The 19,615-nt window shown below is 37.5% G+C and overlaps 1 protein-coding gene across 2 annotated transcripts in view; it reads right to left on the bottom strand.

Annotated features, from left to right (window-relative positions):
* Window positions 1-1,774: 1,774 nt before the first annotated feature.
* The window catches only part of LOC102226488 (cryptochrome-1-like), a 32,819-nt gene continuing 14,978 nt past the window's right edge, over window positions 1,775-19,615 (bottom strand). Inside the window, exons 7-15 of one of the 2 annotated variants that reach the window (XM_023324777.1) lie at window positions 19,215-19,355; window positions 17,903-18,214; window positions 16,905-17,056; window positions 12,619-12,821; window positions 11,649-11,753; window positions 11,403-11,561; window positions 10,012-10,095; window positions 9,534-9,661; window positions 1,775-3,379 (exon numbers count right to left, since the gene is read on the bottom strand). In XM_023324777.1, coding sequence (XP_023180545.1) covers window positions 3,371-3,379; window positions 9,534-9,661; window positions 10,012-10,095; window positions 11,403-11,561; window positions 11,649-11,753; window positions 12,619-12,821; window positions 16,905-17,056; window positions 17,903-18,214; window positions 19,215-19,355 — 1,293 coding nt within the window. In that variant the 3' untranslated portion in view covers window positions 1,775-3,370. The remainder of the gene's footprint in view (window positions 3,380-9,533; window positions 9,662-10,011; window positions 10,096-11,402; window positions 11,562-11,648; window positions 11,754-12,618; window positions 12,822-16,904; window positions 17,057-17,902; window positions 18,215-19,214; window positions 19,356-19,615) is intronic. The other variant, XM_005801889.3, reaches the window with a different exon arrangement.

Raw genomic sequence — 19,615 nt, 5'->3', positions numbered from 1 at the left:
TTGAGGTGGAAAAACCACAGAGACGTTGGGTTTGTGAATAATAATTTAGGAACATTTAAGTTAAATATGTTAATGGTCAAACAGCACTCCCCCCGGCAGATTAACTGATTAACTGGGACAGCAAAGATTAAAGCTAATTAATATTTACAGCTGAGTCCGAACACTTTTCTTCAAAACAAACAAAAAATCAAAAGGGGGAGATGTTGTGAGTCGTTTTTATGCCATTAGTGGGCGTCCACACCACAAACAATAAGAATAAAAGAAAGAAAATCTGCAATGTGGTACAATCAAGGTACAGGGCGATAACATTCAAGTGGTTCCTACTGAACCACACGAACCAGAGAAAGGGCTTAATTTAAACAGCTATACTTTTATCTAAAGTACAATAAACTCTAATCTAACCCTACAATGGGCCTAAAATAGTTTCACATCAAGAAGAAAAGTGATGTAAATACAGAAAAGGTCTATTTTGATTGAAATTTGACTTTAATCTGCAATTTTAAGCATTTTTTTTGACTCATAGTTTTATGTCTGTTTCTCGACTTCAGATGATGCAAACATTTTCACTGTGTCACCGGTAAGATCCCATGAATCAGTGCAAGGAAACAGAGAATTCACAAGGTACCTCACTGCGACTTTATGTATTCCTAATATTATGATTATCACATTTGCAGATGATACTGTTATTTATTTTGCAAGAGTCCAGAAAGCAGGTGGAAAAATAATAAATCAGTGAATTCAAAACAGAATTAATGTGTTTGAATAGGAGGAGAGACAGAAAATGGAAGAGTTTAAGAATTTTGTTAAAGAATTTCAGACATGATGGATGGCAGAGATGATATCTGCATAAATAAGTTTGACAGCCATTATGTATTTTGCTCACTAGAGTGATTTCAGGTGATAAACGTGTTCTACTACGTTATTGGTAAGCTCATGTAATTCACTGTAAATATACAAAAAAATAGATGAGGCATCCAATTGCGTTTCTATATCTTTTTAAATAAGATGATTATGAAGTTTGCAGATGATATTGTAATTTTTATGGTGGAGTCCAGAAAAGGAATGAAAGTCTTTCATTGATGTGACTAAGCAGATGGGGTGAACCATTCAAGGTGAAGGGAAGAATGAGAGACGGGGCGGCCAGAGTTTCAGAAGTGATTCAGGACAAAGATATCTGCAGGAATGTAAAGTGAATGTTTGCAGAACGTTCTGATGTATTTTGTTGAGTGTTGGGTGAGATTTCAGATAAAATGAGAAGAACACCACTGGTAACCTCACGTAAACAAGTGTAAACAAACTAAAACAGACAAGGACTTGGATTTTTAGATATTCATAGTATGACAATTGTGACGTTTGCCGATGATATTGTGATTTTTTTGGGAGAGTTCAGAAAATAGGAGGAAGAAGAATGAAAGTCAGTGGCACCAGGACAAAATTCATGAGCTTGAATGGGAGGAAGGAGAGGGACAAAAAACGGATGAGTTTAAGGAGATTGGGTCAGGGAGAGTGGAGTGGATGGAGAAAAGTTTCAGAGGTGATCTAAGAGATATCTGCAGGAAAAAAGTAAAGTTTCCAGCTGCTATGATGTGTTTTATTCACTGTGACGTCACATGATAAAAATGATCTTTTCTATGTCACGGATAAGCTTACGTGAACCAGCGCAAGTAAACCAAAAATAGACAAGGTAAAGGGCTGGGAGATGTCTACTGCAAAATATGTTACATTTTTCAGATTTTTCTAATAACGATTATGACGTTAGCTGAAAATATTGTCATTTTTTTCTGGGAGAGTCCAGCAAGCAGGTGGAAGAAGACTGGAAGTCAGCAATAACAGGACAAATGTTGATGAGTTTAAACAGACTGCTGAGGCATTCAAAGCTGGTGAATGGTGAGTGTAGGTGGGAGAGGTGGAGGTAAAGAGTTTCAGAGGTGATGTAAGAGACAGCTGCAGGAGAAAAAGAAAAAGTTTACATCTGCCATGATGAGAGATTTGGAGAAAGTGGCAAAGGGAGACATGAAGACAGATGGTGTGAGGATAATAGTGGCATTGTGAAAGGAAAAGGAAAAGATTGATTACAGGTATAATTAAATTGGCTGCTAGGTATTTAATTTGAATAGCTTTTTAAACTGCTTTGAAATAATCCGTTATCACTGTTTTTCACTGAACTAAACCCATATTTACAAATCTTTTTATAGTTATTGTTTGTGATGTGGGTGACTCACAATGACATCTATGAGAATAAATAAAAAAACAAAAGTAAAGGAACCCTAAAAGATTTTTCATGGAAAATTTCACATCTTTAAAACATTTTTCTTTTCTTTTTTTTATTTTTTTTTTTACAGCATAAACAACCAAGTTAAAAGCAATCTTCGAAGTAATCTGTAGTAACACACTGTAAAAACAATCCAAGATGAAGAATGGAGCTGGTCTGAGGTGCTTCGTTACACATTGTGTAATTAGATTCCTGTGCTTTGTGCCTTAAAACCTCCAAACAAAAATAAACCTTCAGTCACCAGCTGCCAACAAATAATCTCTTACACCAAGCAGGCAGCGGCAGACTAAAGAAAAACCAAAACAAAACAAAAAAACGACCAGTTGGACCTCGAATGAATGCAAACTAACAACAGGTGAACTGAGAAAGTACTTGGATTATTTCTATAAAGTCCCTGAAAGTACCTGCCTGGTTGTCGCTGTCAAAACGTATACTTTTATTGATTTAAGAAAAAAACCCTCAGAGTTCTGTATATTTAAATGAAAACTGTCCTTCATTTTTAGATGTCCACATTTTTATTAAATAAAATAAAACAAATTTTGCTCCGGTGCATAAAACAAATATTAAAACTGCATTATTTTGCTGTGAAGATGTAAAACTGATGGGTGGGATTTAGTGTCTTAGGTAGTTTTACTGTAAAAGGGAGAAAAAATAAATCCATTATCACAATTATAGCTGCAATTCAGTACCTGTACAGTTTATATTGGCTGGTGGCAGCAGTTTTAAGACAAGTAAGTGCTTTTTTGTTATTTTTCTTGTTAATTAAACTTATTTTTTTGCAAACATTTTAACCAAGACGTAGGTTTGAGGCGTTTTGCACATTCTTCTCATGCTGTCCCACCTGAAAGAACCAATTTCTTAAAAAAAAAAAAAAGAAATTGTCATTGGATTTAAAAAATCATCCCATTTTCACCTTTGTGTTTATACCTCTGGGAGCTTTGAAAAAAAAAAAAAAGACACACAGTTGTGGTGCGTTGAGATCGACAGGCAGGTCGTCGTGTCTGGATGGAGCTCAGGAGGCGACGTTGGGCTTTTCCTCAAACATCCGACAGGATGGTGATGCTAACGTGTTTTCAAGTCGTCTCGTCTCCACCAGGCCTAAGATGTCTGCAGGAAAGACCAGAGACGACATCGAAATATTAAAATCTGCTTTAAAGACAGAAAAATAATGTAGTTCTTGGGTTATATTCAAGAAGGAAAACTATAAATAACGCTGTTTACTTAATAAATAAAAACTCACATGAAGAGGAGTTCCAGTTCAGCCTTTTAATAAAGCTTTGATTAACTGAAGTTTGCTGATGTTTACTTGTATGCAAACTCCTGACACAGCTTTTCAGAAATGATAATGTTTGGACTTTTGGTCCAGTTTTGCTTCAGATGTACCAAACTTTCAGAAAACAATCACTCAAATATTTTGTTACTGAGGCAACCATCTATCTCAATCAGAGAAAGACGCTGATTTATTACTTCCACACCAAATTAATAATCAGCTTGAAAGCCCATCAGTTTTTCAAAAATTAACTTGTAACCTGATCCAAATGTAGTATCCTGAAAAAATGGGGTGGTGCCCAGTGGACAAGCCAACACTGGTTACCATGGTGAGTGCTGAAAGGAGAACCCGGGACAAACTGGACTGCAGTAAAACAGATGACATCTGGTTTACGGAGAAAGTTGTGGAGGCGTTCCTGCAGATAATGCCACTGTAATCTAAGCTAGGAAGGTTGTGCTTTGAGTGAAAGGTGGTTTGTAATGATAGAGATGTGAGCGCCTTTGGTGTCATCAGCATATATATAGATAACAGAACTGCTAGCATAGCAATGGGATTGGATCTAATTAAGACCGGAAAAGATTGAACATGGCCAAAGACGAACGTTTTTTTAAAAGTCCTTCCACTGGCTCCCTGGAGCTCTGAGAGTAGACTTTAAAATACTTCTGTAAGTTTATAAATCACTGCTTAGCACCAAAACACATTAAAGATCTGTTGCATCAACCTTCCAGACCTCTCTGGTACTGGTTCTGGTTCAGAACCAGAACCAAACAAGGAGAAAAAGCACTCAGCTTTTATGCACCACAAATCTGGAACAAACTTCCAGAAAACTGCAAAACAGCTGGAACACTGAGTTCCTTTGGAACAGAAAGGTATAAATGTTCATGTATCCCCGTTAGTGTTGGTCTCAAAGCCTAAACAATCTGTGGTGGTAAATAACGGTTCTGTTTGCTATATGGATGCTGTGGTGTATTTTCATTATCGTCTTTTTCTTTATGTTATTCATTTATCTGCAAACTGTCCAGTTGTCTGGAAAGCAAATTGCCCCTCTGGGGGACAAAGTTATCAAGGCTAAAACTCTACCAGTTTAGAGTTGCTTTTGATTAATCATTACTGAAACATTAATCAATATATTTGGATATATTTTGCGTTTGACAAAATGTAATGTTTATTGCTTGCTTTATAATTGGTGACCGACTTGTTGCTGAAATGTTCTATACAAATAAACTTGATTTCACTTAAACCATGTGAGGCGTTTCTCCAAAAAGATCATTGGTAAGTCTACTGATTAGGATGCTAATCAATCACAAATCCACACTATTTCTCTTTGTTTCAGTGTTAAATATGATTCATTTAACACTGAAAATGCTGCTGCAATACAAGCAAGGCAGACTCTACAGTCAGACTGCAAAAGAGGAAGAGTGTTGTTGGTCTTTAGATAGCAGGTTAGCTGCTTATTAACCAGAGGCATGACAGGAGAAACTTAGCCTGGCATATCTCAGCTCTGAATCTGTATCTATAGTAAAATATTTACTATACTGTGGTAATTTACAGGTTTCTAGACTTAGATTAAACAGATATGGAATACATTTGGACCCAAATTATTCAGATTTACACTCCAAAAACACAAAACCTTACCAATTAATTTTGGTCTAGTTCAACATCTTAGTACACTTAGAAATAAGATAAAGCTAACTCAAAAGTAACTTTTTAACAAGAAATATTAACTTGTTTTAAGTCAATAATGTTTAAATATTGATGAAAAAGTATCAGTTCCAAAGGCACATTATTTCACTTACAACAAGAGATTTTTTCCCATATTATAGTAAAATAATCTGCCAATAGAACTAGAACTTTTTCATCAATATTAACGTAAAAGAAGCACCTATATTTTGCTGAAAAATAAATTTTAAGTTGGTTTTGTCTTATTTCAACTGTATTAAGATATTTGCACTAGAAACCAGAACAAAAATACTTGGTGATATTTTGTGCTTTTGCAGCTTGATTGAAAGTAATCCTTTAATTTAATGTTTCTGACTGGGCGTAATATCAATGCTTTAAATGCGGTTAAAACTGTCATTTAAATCTGATAGAGAATCTGTGGGTGCTTAAAGATTAGGGTGATGGCAAGGAGGCATTCCTTTTTCAAACGTTTGGTGTTCAACTCAAGAGATAAAAACATAAAAGAAACTTTTTATATCTACAATGCCAAAAAAAGCTTCTAGCACTGATTATAGAGAAGACTATAAGTATTTTTGGACATCCGTTTTAGCTCAAATGTAAATACAAACTGATACTTTTTCCAAACCAGACATTACGTAATCTTCATGGTTTTACCATCTTTCATTTCCAAAATGTCTGGTGACTTTTTTCCTGCACTCCCACTTCCACGGCTTTTGCCCATTATGCGAACCATTGTTTTCCATATTTAAGCTCCTGTATACAAACATCTGCTTTGTATTTTTTATTGTGAGCAGCTTCATGACAGGTCTGACATTTGCATAGATGACTACCCTGCACTGTCAACAGACTGCAAATAATGGAATATATTTGCTTTGAAGTGGGAGAGGAAAGTTCACATCATACAAACAGTCACTATTTATTGTGTCTTTGCCTCACTGATGGTTATCCAAGGGATAAAATAAACATTAATAGCCACAGGGCCTTTTCCAAAGGTTGTGTTTAACGCTGACATATAGAGCAAATTGATAACATTTATAATTTATTAAATATATTCAGATATTTAGTAAACAGATCTAAGGTGAAGAAGTGTCATCAATTTCTTATTTTTGTTGGAGAAAACTGTTCAGAAATGAGTAAAGGTGTTTAAAACTAAATTATAATTCAGACAAACAATATTAATGGAAAATTTACTGGAAATATTATTAAAAAAGGATGTAAATTATCATGTCAGTTTAAAAAAAAGAAAACATAACAGGTTTCTCTAAAATGTGCCCTAAAACATTTAGAAGTTTTGATTTTTTTTTTAGGTAAAATTGTGATTAAACTCTTTGCATTCAGTTTTACCATAGAAATAGTTAAAAGTCGGTCCATAGAAATTGCTATTTTCCTGCAAATAAAGCAAGGATTTCAAAACTTACCAGGAAGTTGTTCAAATTTTTAAATATTTTTCCAAATTTATTGTGTAAAAAAATCCAAAAGAAACATAAAAAATGACTTCAAACCATCAAATATATTTTACTGGTTGCATTGAAAGTTAAAAAAAGATTTAAAAAATTTATTGGAGAGCATTTCCAAACCCTTCAGTTAGCATTTAGATGTGCAGCTATTTTTCACTGTTATAATTATAATACAAAAGCAAACTAAAGTTGACAGTTTGTAACTGTTATAAACTGTTATAAACCAGATTTGTGTTTTTATAATATATATACACCCACAGGACAACTACAATGTATATTCTATGTAACCATAGAAGCTAAATGAAATCGCCACATGGGCTGCATGTGCCTTAGCAAATCAGCCATAAATGTACATAAAACTTGAAGAAAAGTAGTTTTGATTTTTATGAGTCAGGAAATGTCTTCAGGCAAAGAGTTTCCCTCTGAACCTGATCAAAAATGTACAGTCAGAGCAAGAACTAAAAACATTAAAATGATGCAAAAAAACAAGGCTGGGTCAGGACAAAAGTTCATCTTTCTGCTCCACACAGAAAGGCAGGATAAAATCTTTAACTGCAGCAAAGAGCGACATTTGGCATCATTGTATTCCCATAGGAACTTATTTTAAAGCTTTTGCACAATTACTCGGTTTCTGAACAACTTAAAAGTTGATCTCGTATTTCCTATTGGAATTCAGGCTCTCAACAAGGGCTGAAATGATTAATCAATTCATTTGGATTAATTGATTATTAAAAAATAATCATCAGCTAATTTAGTGATTGATAAATTGTTAACAGACTCAAAAATACCATTTGCTGAAAGAACAACACACTCAAAGCAGTAATTAATATATAAATACACACCGACGTTTTACCTTCACTTGGTTCAAATTCTGTAAAATAAGCTCCTATGATTCCAATTCAATCATTTATATAATGATTTATATAATTCTTATTATAATATTAGCTGTACACTATTTATGTTAAAGGCCTGAGCTTTTCAGATGTTGGTGTTATAATTATTTTTTAGCTGCAGATGCAGCTAAATTTGCTGATTACATTAACATACATAATTAGATTACATAATCTGATTACATTAAAAAGAAGACCTGAACCTAAAGCAGCTGATTTGCTGAGGCACATGCAGCCCATGTGGCGATTTCATTTAGCTACAAATGATTAATTGTTCACTAAATGCTGTTGTTGCATTCAAGGGATTAAAATGCTTATTTTCTTACTTAAACAAATTGAATTATTAGTGCGCTTGCATCTTTTAATGTATCACTAACATTGTATAAAAAGATGCAAGAGGTTAAATAAAAATCCTGGAGAAATTTTTAATGTGATTAATCGATAACTCATCAAAATGATCAATTACTAAAATAACTTAGTTGCAGCCGTACTCGCAACCTTTGAGAGGAAAATCTGATTACATTAAAAAGAAGACCTGAACCTAAAGCAGTTTAGCAATAAATTACAAAACCAACCACAAGCACATAAATTATAAACGACTGTCAAGTTAATTACATCCAGAAAACATTCATTCCGAGACGCACAGATCGGTTTTTCCCTGGTAGAAACTGGTTTCTGTTTACGTCACACCAGCCCATTTATTTTTAGTTTTCTCCTGATGTGCCTTGAAGTGACATTTATATGAATAAATTTAACTGAACTGAATTATTTTGTGTCAATAACACATAATGAGAAAAAATGAGCCGCAGGTTCCTTGATAAAAACGAAACACAAAGTCTGGCAGGAAACAATGAAATGAGAATTAATTACAGTTTGTTCTTTGCTAAAAGTGAGTCACACGCATTGAAGATGTTTGATGCAACGCAAACTTTACCCAACAGAAAAGTCCTGATAAAGAAAAATACATAAAATACACGATTAAATAGTCTAATCAATAATCACCTGTCATTGAAGTAAGAATCAGCTTAATTCAGGGGTGTACAAACTTTTTGTCATGTGGACCAAAATCTGAGTCAAAAGTAGCCAAAAAAAACACAAAAAAACCTAAAAGTAGCCAAATAAAGTAGCCTAATTTTTTTTTTCAAAATGGATTTTTATTGTAGTTCCAAAATTTGTGAGGGATTTTTATGATTGTGTGTTAAGCCCATTGGACATAAAAAAATAATAATAATAAAAAAAAACTCCACCAAAGAACAAATAAATAGATAAATAAATAAATTTAAAAATTCTCAGAAATGTTCTTGAAAAAATGTTTTAAATTTTTTATTTTTTGGAATTTTTCTGAGTTTCAAAAGTGAAATATTTTCAACATTTGAAACTCAAGAAATGCAAAACTTTTTGTAGAAAATTTCTGGGATTAATCTCAATTTCTTTGGTTTAAATTTGCTACTGTTTTTATTTTTATTTTTTATCTACAATGGCCCTAATACGCCGTCGTAGATTTTGCACGGTTGCTGTATTAAAAGAAAAGCATCTAGTTTTCAGTTTCTTCTGAGGTCAATTGAACACATTTATTTTCAGTGATAAAAACAGGATTTGGGTCACTTTCTTCCAAAACCCTTCCTACATTTAGCCAAGTTTAATAAATTAAATAAAAGCTGATTTGGGTGCAAAAGTCTCTGATTAAACATGATGATTTTACCTTTTGCTAAAGCTCAGTTATAAAAAGATAAACACTTTGTGCTGTACTTTACATTTTATTTTGTAAGAAAATTATAAATTAAAAGTCTCCAAATTTGGATCATTTTTTAATTGCACTTTGGATACCCCTGACTTACTTTTATGAAATGACTTTAAGACTTTCTAAGGCCTTAACTTTAGATACATTAATTTAAGCCTTCATATGTTTCTTGTGTTAGGAAGGAAAAAGAAGTGCCGAGTTCTTTAGCACTTTGAGGGCTGACCTCTGCACTCTGTCTCTGCATTTTGTTCACAGAGCAGGACGCCGGCTCCTCTTCCCCCGACGCTTCCCGTTCCGACTCGCGCTCTCGCTTTCCTGTGATGCCGCTGCCCCTGGTGTGCAGGAGGAGGCCTGAAAGTCGCCGAGGGCAAGCAGAAAAACGGACATGAGAGGAATGACCTGGAGTAAACTGAGACAGGAGTTTCAGGAGCTCCATCTTTTAAATAGTTTCATCAGTTGATCAGTGAGTCACTAGGTTCTACGGAGGACTTTTACTGACCCACTCATTCAAATTTGGCGTGTTGAAGCATGAACGCACAGAAAACACGCAGGAACAAGCCGCTACTGTAAATGTGTTGCCCCCTTGTGGCATAGATGAGTACTTGCATTAGAATAATAATGTGTTTTTCTAATTGATATATAATTATTACACGAATGCTTTATGAGTCTAAAAGAGAATCGTATCTGCTCACAGCTCTCACCTGGGTGTTGAGGCACAGCAAACTCATGAAAGAGTCGGCTGCTGGTGATGTTCTGGCTGGCGTCTGGCACTGAGTGGTATCCTGCTGGAGACACAACACAGTTTGTGCTTAATTATGACATTCACAGCATGAAGTTCATTCATTTTGATGTATAAATTCAGAAATAATCTAGATTAGGACATAAAAGTAACTTGAAAGTGAAAACAATCATCAAAATCCAGGTTTGTGTAATGAAAAGACATTTTTCCCCCATAAATGTGACGTCTGCACAAATTAACAGAAAAATCCAACAAATCTGTCAGGAGGCAAAATATCTGTTATTTCTCTGGATAAATAACAAATATTTTTGAAAAGGTTTGCACCTGAAACCTTTAGACACTTTATGATTCAATTTCAGAATACTTTTTTCCTGGATAGAAGTAGAGCTGCACCGATCCGATATTAATATCGGAATCGGTCCCAATTCTGGAATAAATTCTAGATTGGGTATCGCGATAATGTGGCCAATCCCTAAGGGCAGATCTATTCAGTCTAATTCTATGCTTTGTTATTTAACTTTCATTATATTTAGAATTCCTAATTTGCTTAATTTGGCCAAGTATTTCTTGAAAGAGAGTTTTAATCTCAGTGAGACACATCTGGTTAAATAAAGGCTAAATAAAAACAATTTCACTTTCTGAACCATTTTAAGGAAAGTTTGTTGCAGTTTGTACTTTACATGTTTGACCAAAGTATCCAGCCTTTTGTTTTTGTCAGTTTCAGCTTCTTTATAATTTATTTTACATGGGCTGTTATACTCCTAAATGAACTGACTGAACATATTAAAGTTGTTTTTACACGTTTCACCTTGTGAAGCTGTTGGTGTATTTAAATGTTCTGTACTGCTGTAGTTTTCAAATTTATAATTTAGTGTCTGTGTTTGAACAAGTATACTTCAGTTATTTAGATCCACCAGACTGTAAGTTTCTCTGATTTAGAAACTTTCTCTGGTTAAATCTCGTTTTCATGATTTGGACTCACATCAATGCTGACGAATATAATCTCCTTCTTATCTTTAAGGAGGTTTTGGATCAAAACTGAATAGTTTTTGGAACTGGTCATAATTTCCTTCACCTTGACTGAAATCTCAGTCTATCTGAAGAGCCATAGGGCATAATGCTGCCACCTCCATGCCTCACAGTGGGTATTGTGTAGCATTATTATTTTACCAGACAATCCTTCTGGAACTGTGGCCAAAATGTTGGCTTTTATCAGAATTTAACACATTTTTTTCTGTTGTGTTTTGGGAAATTTTCGGCAGGCCGTCGTGTTTTTGCCACCTTTCATTCAGACAAATAAAGGATAAAAATGTGATATTTAACAGGAAACATTCCTATCAGAAGTGTTCTTACCATGTTGCTGCTGATGTTGGTTCTGTGGCAGTGTGTGAAGTCGCTGCTGTTGCTGTTGTCCAACGTTGCTGGGTCTCGTCTGTTCTTCGTTGTCAAAGTTAAATAAAATGCTCCCGCTGCCGCTCCCTGTGGCCACCGAGCTTCCTGACACTCCAGGCACTGAAATAAGAGAAAAGTGTCTTCAAATGGATCCTGATCAATAATAAAAACTCTGCACAGGTTATGTTTTGTTCCTTGATTTCTTACAATGTGAATTGTTGTTGTTGGTCCCTGACTGCTGCTCTCCAGGAGAGTAGGCCATCATTCCTCCGTTTCCGTTCCCGTTTGTGGAGGGGACAGAAGCTAACAGACCTGGAAAACACAAACACACACACTCCTGATCATCTTGAATATTTAAGAAATATTTTAAAAAGTTTTGTTTTCTTTGGAGAATATCTGTGTGTGTTCAATTATTGGGCAACTATTAATGCATGAAAATTAGAACACAACTACATAAAAAACAAAAATATTGCCATGTTTGTCCTTTTTTATATTAAACTGAGACGAACTAACATCAAAATTTACTAGTAATATTCGATTTAACATTTTTCATCCTAAATGCCTTCACATTTCTCCATATAGCAGAACATCGTGGTATTTGTTGTGTGTGATACTTTTATACCATGGCTGTATATAATGTTAGCGTTAGCTTCCGCTAACTTTTTTAGCAGAGCTAAGAGTCTTGTTGCTTTTTGGCTAGCTGTGCCCATCACTGGCAACAGCTACTGCCAGCCAATTTTAGAGCAAACATATATTCTCCATTACAACCATGGTGGCCATTTTGAAAAAAAGTCTACCAGAAAAAGAAAACAAGATAAAAAAAAAATATGGGGTTCAAAATATGTAGGATTTGACACCAAACACATTCATATAAATGATGATTTTACTTCAGAAATGGATTTTACACGACAACCATGGTGGTGGTCTTTGAAAATGATCAGTAAATAGGTTGAATTAAATACAATATGTCACTAAAAGTGTAAATCTGCAATAAATGTGGCCGCCATCTTGAATTTTTTAGGGCTTCCCCCCCAATAATCTGTACAACTATAGGTTCTTGTAGCTGCATGTGAAAGATATTGTGCCATTTGTTGTGCGTGATACTTTTTGATTTATTTTTATACGATGACTGTACTTAAAATCCTTAAACAGCAACGATTTGACTTCATTTCCTCACCCAGGCCTCTGTATCGGCTCAGCTGCTGGTAGATCTGCTTCATCCTCTCGATGTTGAGCCGGCTGGCCTCCGCGTGGTGCACCATGGGTTTCGGGTAATGGACTCCGATGATACACTTGGCTGCCGCCTGAACGGACTCTGGGGCGTTCCAGGGGTCGTAGATGTACTTGGCGGGAAAACCTCGGAGAACAGGTAAGTATCGCCTGGAAGCACAAGACGACATTAGATGCTCTTGCTTTTGCCAAATGGGAAGTATCTTACTTATCTTACTTAATAGTTAACAAAAATGTGTTTTAATGCAAGTTTTATAGCTGTAATAATGTATGAACACAGTTTTCTATTCATCTGTTAAGAAAAATTTGTGTTTTATTTTGCCGCCCATCATTGTGTTCTAATTAATCGGAGCAGGCAGGCCATCATGCTTACAGGCTCTGTGGAAAATAGCTGCTACAAAATGAGAGGTACAACCACAACATGCTACGGTACAAGAGAGCTCAAGCAGAAAATCTTTTTTCTTCCATTCTGAAACTCATTTTTGAGCATTTCTGGCACTGCAGTGAGATACGATGACAGTGCAGAGTGAGAACTGAAGCTCCAAACCTGATGGAAAACGAGGGGCTGTGGTCCTGAACACATTTACTGCAAGTTACCGTGACAACAGCCACACCACTGACAATAGGAAAAGTTTAATCCTCCAAGAGATGAAACCAAAAAATTCAACTTCTCACAATAGCGTTGAGTCACTGAGCTGCCAGGAGTCGCTCAGTGTGACAAAGAGAGGCCACCTACCTACTGGACTCGGTCCAACCTTACCTATTCCCAGGAGGGGAGACTGACAGGACAGAAGGAGGGGGGGCGAGTGGAACTGTGCAGAGAGGGGTGGGGGCTGGTGTGGTCCGGCCCAGTGGGCCGACACGCACGCACGTGACGGACGACGCTCCGCTCGCTACGGAGATCGCACCATCACTCGAGAGAGAGAGAGAGAGACCACTGCCGATTGAGTAGAAGATGCTAGGAGACGTCTACTGTAACACGCGGTTAGAAAGCAGAGAGCATTGACCCCACCCACCCGCTGCCCTCCCCCCACCCCGACCAGAGCAGGTGTATGCTGGGAAAATTCTGCCATCAAAAAAAAAAAAAAAAAGATTAAAAAAAAAAGAAAACTGTTTTCTCGCTGAAAAAAAAGTTTGCTTGATTCCTTTGCCGTTTAAACTCAGCTCTATCCATCTGCCATGTTTAAATGTTTCTGATTAATGTTCTTTAGAGGTGCACTGATTGCAGTTTTCTGGCCGATCGCCGATTACCAATCTTTAAAAAGGCTCAGACCAGATTTATTTTGTCTGAAGTGGCGCTAAATGTAGCAAGAAAAATGGCTGAGTGGGTAACAGTGACTCTTGTTAACAGCAAACGTGCGGATGTCACCTGGTGGGCGGGGCTAACAGTCAAACCTCTCTAACAGGAGAGAAGAAGACAGCAGCTGATTTTCAGACCTTTGCTGAGATAAATAAGATCGGCTTCACGTCCAAGTAAGCATCGGCCCATCACCAAACTCCCCAAATTGAGGAAATCGGCTCCGATGAATCAGCCGGCTGATAAAAATCGGTGCATCCCTAATATTCTTTTTTTTAAAAACATCTAAAACTCTGCCAGTCGTTAAAGGAAATATGCTCCAAACTCGTCGATGACAGAAGTTTCCCATTATACCTCGCAGCTCCAGGCCCCCACCCTCCTTCCCTCCAACCTTCATCTCCCATGATCAGACAGTGGTGGACTGAGAAAAGAGCTCACACATGCTCCCCATCCCCCAGACTGTGGTGGTTAACTTTTAAGTGGTCAGCAGGCCCAGAGCCCCCCTGCTGACTGTCTCCTCCACAGCGCCACACTCTGGGCCGGCCCACTAGGGAGCCCCCTCATTTCACCAAAAAGGACCACAACCCTTTTGTCAGGAAGATCCGCGACCTGCTAGTAGCGAGCGGTCCTGGAAGGGACCAGCGGGTGGTGTTGGGGCGGAGCCTACACTTCCTACACACTTTGTTTTTTTAGGAAGGCAGCACACTGTGATACAAAGCTCTAAGAGATTTACTTCTGCTGTTTTAGCTGAAATACTTTAAAATCCAATAATTAGCTTAAGTTATTTTTATCAGACTGCAAAATATAATCAAAACGACAGGAAGAGAACAGAGAAACACAGAGGCTGTTGGGTAGAAACTATTTACATTTGCTTGAGTAACCTTTTTTTAAAATTACTTTTAGGAGTATTTTTATTATGCTGTACTTTTACTTGGGTGATTTCATTGTACTTCTGTTTTTTGTTTTTTTTTTACCACTGAACATATTTTAATCAAAAAAATCACCAATAACAGACACACACCTGCAGTATTTTTTTAAGTTTTTTTTATTAAAGAAACTGATTTGGAAACATTTTCTTTTGCCTGATTTTGTTATTTATGTGAATTACTGTCATTTCCATCATTACAATGCCAAAATGTCAACTTAACTTAATATGTTGGTCCACCTGATTATGTAATTTTCAAATATTAAATGATTGATCATTTGATCAAATACTTTTTTACTCTTGAGTAATTTCTTTGCTACTTTTTGCTTTTACTTTAGTAACAACATGTTGAAGTAGTTTTACTCTGCACAGCGGTGGGAATGCTTACGCTAATATGCTAATAGCAGAGCTAATTATTTGTTTAGCACTTTAGCATTTTTGCAAACTTTGAAAATGTTTGGCTCATCCAGCATCTCCTAATTTTCAGGCAGTTAATGTTTGTTTTCCTGGTGTTTTTAGGATATAAGTGAATAAGCCGTGAGACTAAAAAGAAAAATTCGTCTTATTATTACATATAAATGTAACGACTATCACAGGTTCAACCAATTTAAGTTACTATTTAAGGTGCTTAATGTTTGCTTTTCTTGTGGTTTTGGATATAAAAGAGGAATTTTTTGCATGTATTGCATTGAAAACAATTCTAGTACTTGAAATATTATTAATTTTTATTTCATTTTTGTGGTACCACAGTGTGAATTAGCTAGATGACCTAACCCATGTCTGTTTTCAGCACAAAGCCAGCCGCTGCTCCAGGCCCACCGGAACCAACAAGGCTGCATTCACCTAAGCAGAGCATCACTGAACATTTCACAAAGGGCTGGACGAGGGGCTTTGCCCAGCGCCTGGACAATGGACCGGCTCGCGTGGCACCGCGCAGGTAACGAGTACCAGCGCCACACTGCGCTGGCAGAGCTACAGCTGGTCCGACGCCTCTCCTCGCTACCCTCCGGGAAATGCTTCACAGAGCTCTACCTAACGAACGCAGGCAAGGCGATTGCATTTCCCTACCAAGCGGTCAGAGTCCCTTTTGACGAAATGAGACGCTACCGAGTCACAAACCTGCCCAGAGGGCGCCGCTGGGGCGTGAGCAAGTCCCGTCCCTCAGGGTTGCACAGGTAGAATCAGAACAAAACGGCCACCGATTTCTCAGCTGGATTTCCAACTTCTACCCCGGGCGGTCTGGAGCCGGGCGGCCCAGACTGCACCTGGGTGGAAGGAGGGGGCTGGAGAACGGCCAATCAACTTAAAAGCAATCAGCTACAATCTACACAGGGGAGAGGGACAGCTGAACTTTTCCTCCAATCCCCCCATAAAAAAACAGATGAGCCAAAAACACAAACACAAAGCTACATCCAGAAAAAAAGAGAGGAAATAATCTACGTCTCTGCAGCGAGTCATCTGCTAGCAACAGGTATAAACCTACTGATGTATGCGTGTTCACAATCACCAACACTCACAAACAATTAAAAATTACACTGAGAGAACTGAGGTTGTTAGAAAAGACATGCCTGACATCCCAAAGGCTACAGTACTGAAGTTGGAACAGATGGAAAGATGGAATGATGGCAAAACAAGAAAATAGCAAAAAGTTTAAGGAGTCTTATTCTACCTCATCACTTACCCAGAGATCTGGAGGCCCCGCATTTATCCCCCCCATCTCTCTCTCTTGTTATGTGCTTTAGTTTGGCCTGTGCAGCTGAATAGTTGCCTGATCTGAGCCTCATTTTATGAACTAAAGATAAAAAAGCAAGTCTAGAAAACTTTCCAAACATTTAGAGAAATAAATCTATTAATATGAGCTACTTCCTGGATCAAGTTTAAGGTCTTATTGCTTTCAGTAACCTAATAATATCTGGTTTATGGAGAGAGAGGGACGGAGGGAAGGAGGCAGCATCCAGGCGGCTGGAATCAGTTGTTGGCACCAATGGGCGATGACAGGAAAGGTACCCACCTGATGAAGTCCCCGTTGGGGTCGGTGCGCCGGCCGAAGCCCACGGGGCAGTAGCAGTGGAAAAACTGCTGAAAGAATGAACTGCAGGACAGCCACATCCAGCTGCCCGCATTCACACTCCAGTCTGCGTCCAGAAGCAGCTCCTCGAAAACCTGAAGCAGCAAAATGTTTTTTACTATCATTTCTGAGTTTATCTCAGGAACTACAAGGTTCATTTGAATGGTTCTGGTATCGAAACAAAGGAAGAACTCCAGAGAATACTCTAAAAATCTAAAAACTAATTTCACGCAAAAACAATGAAGCGTAGATGTTTTGATGAGGGAAATGAAAAGTAAACAGTAGCAAGGTCGACAGAAATGGATGTTTTAATATAGATCATTCTCACATCTTTGTACGGTTTCATTTTTTTGTGGAAAACATTATTAAAGATCTAAGTGATAAAAAACACTGTGAAGGCAGGAGTAAATTTATATTGGTTCAACGAGTTTTTCATGTCATTAGGTGATTATTATGTTTTAAGAATAGCAGAGTTTGGGTTTTAAGTATCTTATCTACCTCAGCAAACGTCTAAAAATCAGCTGCTAAACTTTTCTGCTTTGCCATTAGAGAGGTCTGACTGACCTGCAGACCCACCAGGTCGCGTCTGCAGGTAATAATTGCCCCACTGCTGCTAACTCAGCAATTTTCTTGCTATGTTTAGCAACATTTCAGACAAAAAAATTTGTCTCTTTTAAAATCGGAATCGGCACATCAGGCTTTTTAAAGATTGCAATCGGCGATCGGTCAGTAAACTGCAATCAGTGCACCTCTATCTGTTATGTTGGTATGCAAAATTCATATAGTATTTCATATGTTTGGATTGATTTTGTTCTCCTGGTACCTTGGGTTTCAGGAGTTAAGGTCACTGTTTGCTACATTTTTAATTTTAAGGGCTGAAGTTCTTCCTTCTTGATCCAAATAGTTCAGTGAAAATGGAGGGGGCATTTTGCATTCCTCACCTTCATCCCTTCCTCCCAGCTGATCCACAGGTCTCCTCTGGTGAGGAAGCAGGCCACGGCGTGCCGGGCCAGGTGATGGATCCAGCCCTCCTGCCTCAGCTGAGTCATGATGGCGTCTATCCAGGGGAAGCCGGTCTTGGCCTCGGCCCACTTGGCGAGCGCCTCGGGGTTCTTGTCCCACGGGATGCGGACGCAGATGGGGTTTCCCTCCATCTTGTCAAAGCGCGGGTTGTTGGTAGCCGCGGTGTAGAAGAACTCGCGCCACAGTAGCTGTCCGTACAGCGAGAGCGGAGGAGAGCTGTTCTTTTTTACCTGGAGCCGTTTAAACACAGAGATGGAAAAAACTGGTTATTAATGCTACTTTGTTTCCTGCAATTTTACCTTCATTTTGGGTCCATTTAAACCAGCTAAGAACAATTTCAGGTGGCCATTGATTACTGCCTAAAATTTGTTCCTTAGCTCAGGCTGTTGATGGCGATACACATTAAAAATAAGGATATTTTCCCTAATTTAATTTAATTTGATTTATTAGTAACATGGATGAAAAACATTCAGTGGCTCTAACTAAAATCCACACAAGGGCCGTTCAATAAACTTGGCAAAATAAAACAAGAGTGAAAAAATCCTGCTCTTGTTGCTAAAAAGACACCAAAAAACAAAATCTAGGAAGAAATTCACGCAAAATCAAGAGATTTCTTTTTGTTTTTAGCACTAGTGCATCATTGTGAGTGAGTTTACTGCAAAGTTTCTGCAAAATAGTCAAAGAAATTGGGCTTAAGTGATTCTAACTCCCACCTGTAGGTGGCAGTATTTCTTATTGCTGCCTTATCCTTAATTAAAATAAAGTTATAGTCCGTGATTCATCCAGCACACTAACAAAATGTCACATTTATTATAATCTTTCCTCTTTCTACACAATATTTTTTAATTTATTCTGTTTTTATAAATATGGTATGTTCAATTTTTGTCAGTATATTTGCTGTTATTGCCTGTCACTTTGCTGCTGTTGCAAAGAAATTTCCCCATTGTGGGACAATAAATGATAATTGTGTTCTATTCTATTCTGTTCTTAAGAACAAGTATTACAAAACTCAATGCAAATATAAAATTTATTATTCTGAATGCATAAGAATCACAAAAACAATTGTGAAACCCTGGAGGGACTGATCAATTTGACAAGATGTTCAATATTATTTAATTTTAAGTCGAATGTATCGACTGCTGACAGCTGCTTGTTAATATTTTAACGGTTTATCAACGTATTTAGGATAAATCGGTCGTTGTGGAGCGTGCTGTGAGTTTCGGGGCCAACCTTGCGGTAGAGGTCGGTGAGTTTGAAGTAGAAGAGGCGGCAGGAGAGGCAGCCGAAGCGCAGGTAGGGGCTGAGGCCGGTGGGGCTGGCCAGCAACGAGTTGGCGTTCATCCGGGGACGCTCGAAGTTAGCCACCCACGCCTGGGCAGAGAGACGAGACGAACAGAAATAAAGATGTGATCAGACAGGTTTGGTCAACTTCTGACAAAATCTCTTAAAAAATTGTTTCTAAAATTGAGAAATTTCTGTTTAGTGTTTGATTAAATCCGTGAAAACATCTAACTTCTTAGCAGATAAAGCAGAAGTTATGGTTATTCCTACAATAATGTATTAGGGCCATTGTAGACAGAAAAAAGGAGTACATTCTCAGTAATTTTGAGATTAATCTCAAAAACTTTCAA

Source organism: Xiphophorus maculatus, chromosome 1 (genome assembly GCF_002775205.1).
Source record: "Xiphophorus maculatus strain JP 163 A chromosome 1, X_maculatus-5.0-male, whole genome shotgun sequence".
Taxonomy (NCBI): domain Eukaryota; kingdom Metazoa; phylum Chordata; class Actinopteri; order Cyprinodontiformes; family Poeciliidae; genus Xiphophorus; species Xiphophorus maculatus.
The sequence above is the reverse complement of the archived record's forward strand: the minus strand, read 5'-3'. Positions and strand labels throughout refer to the sequence as shown.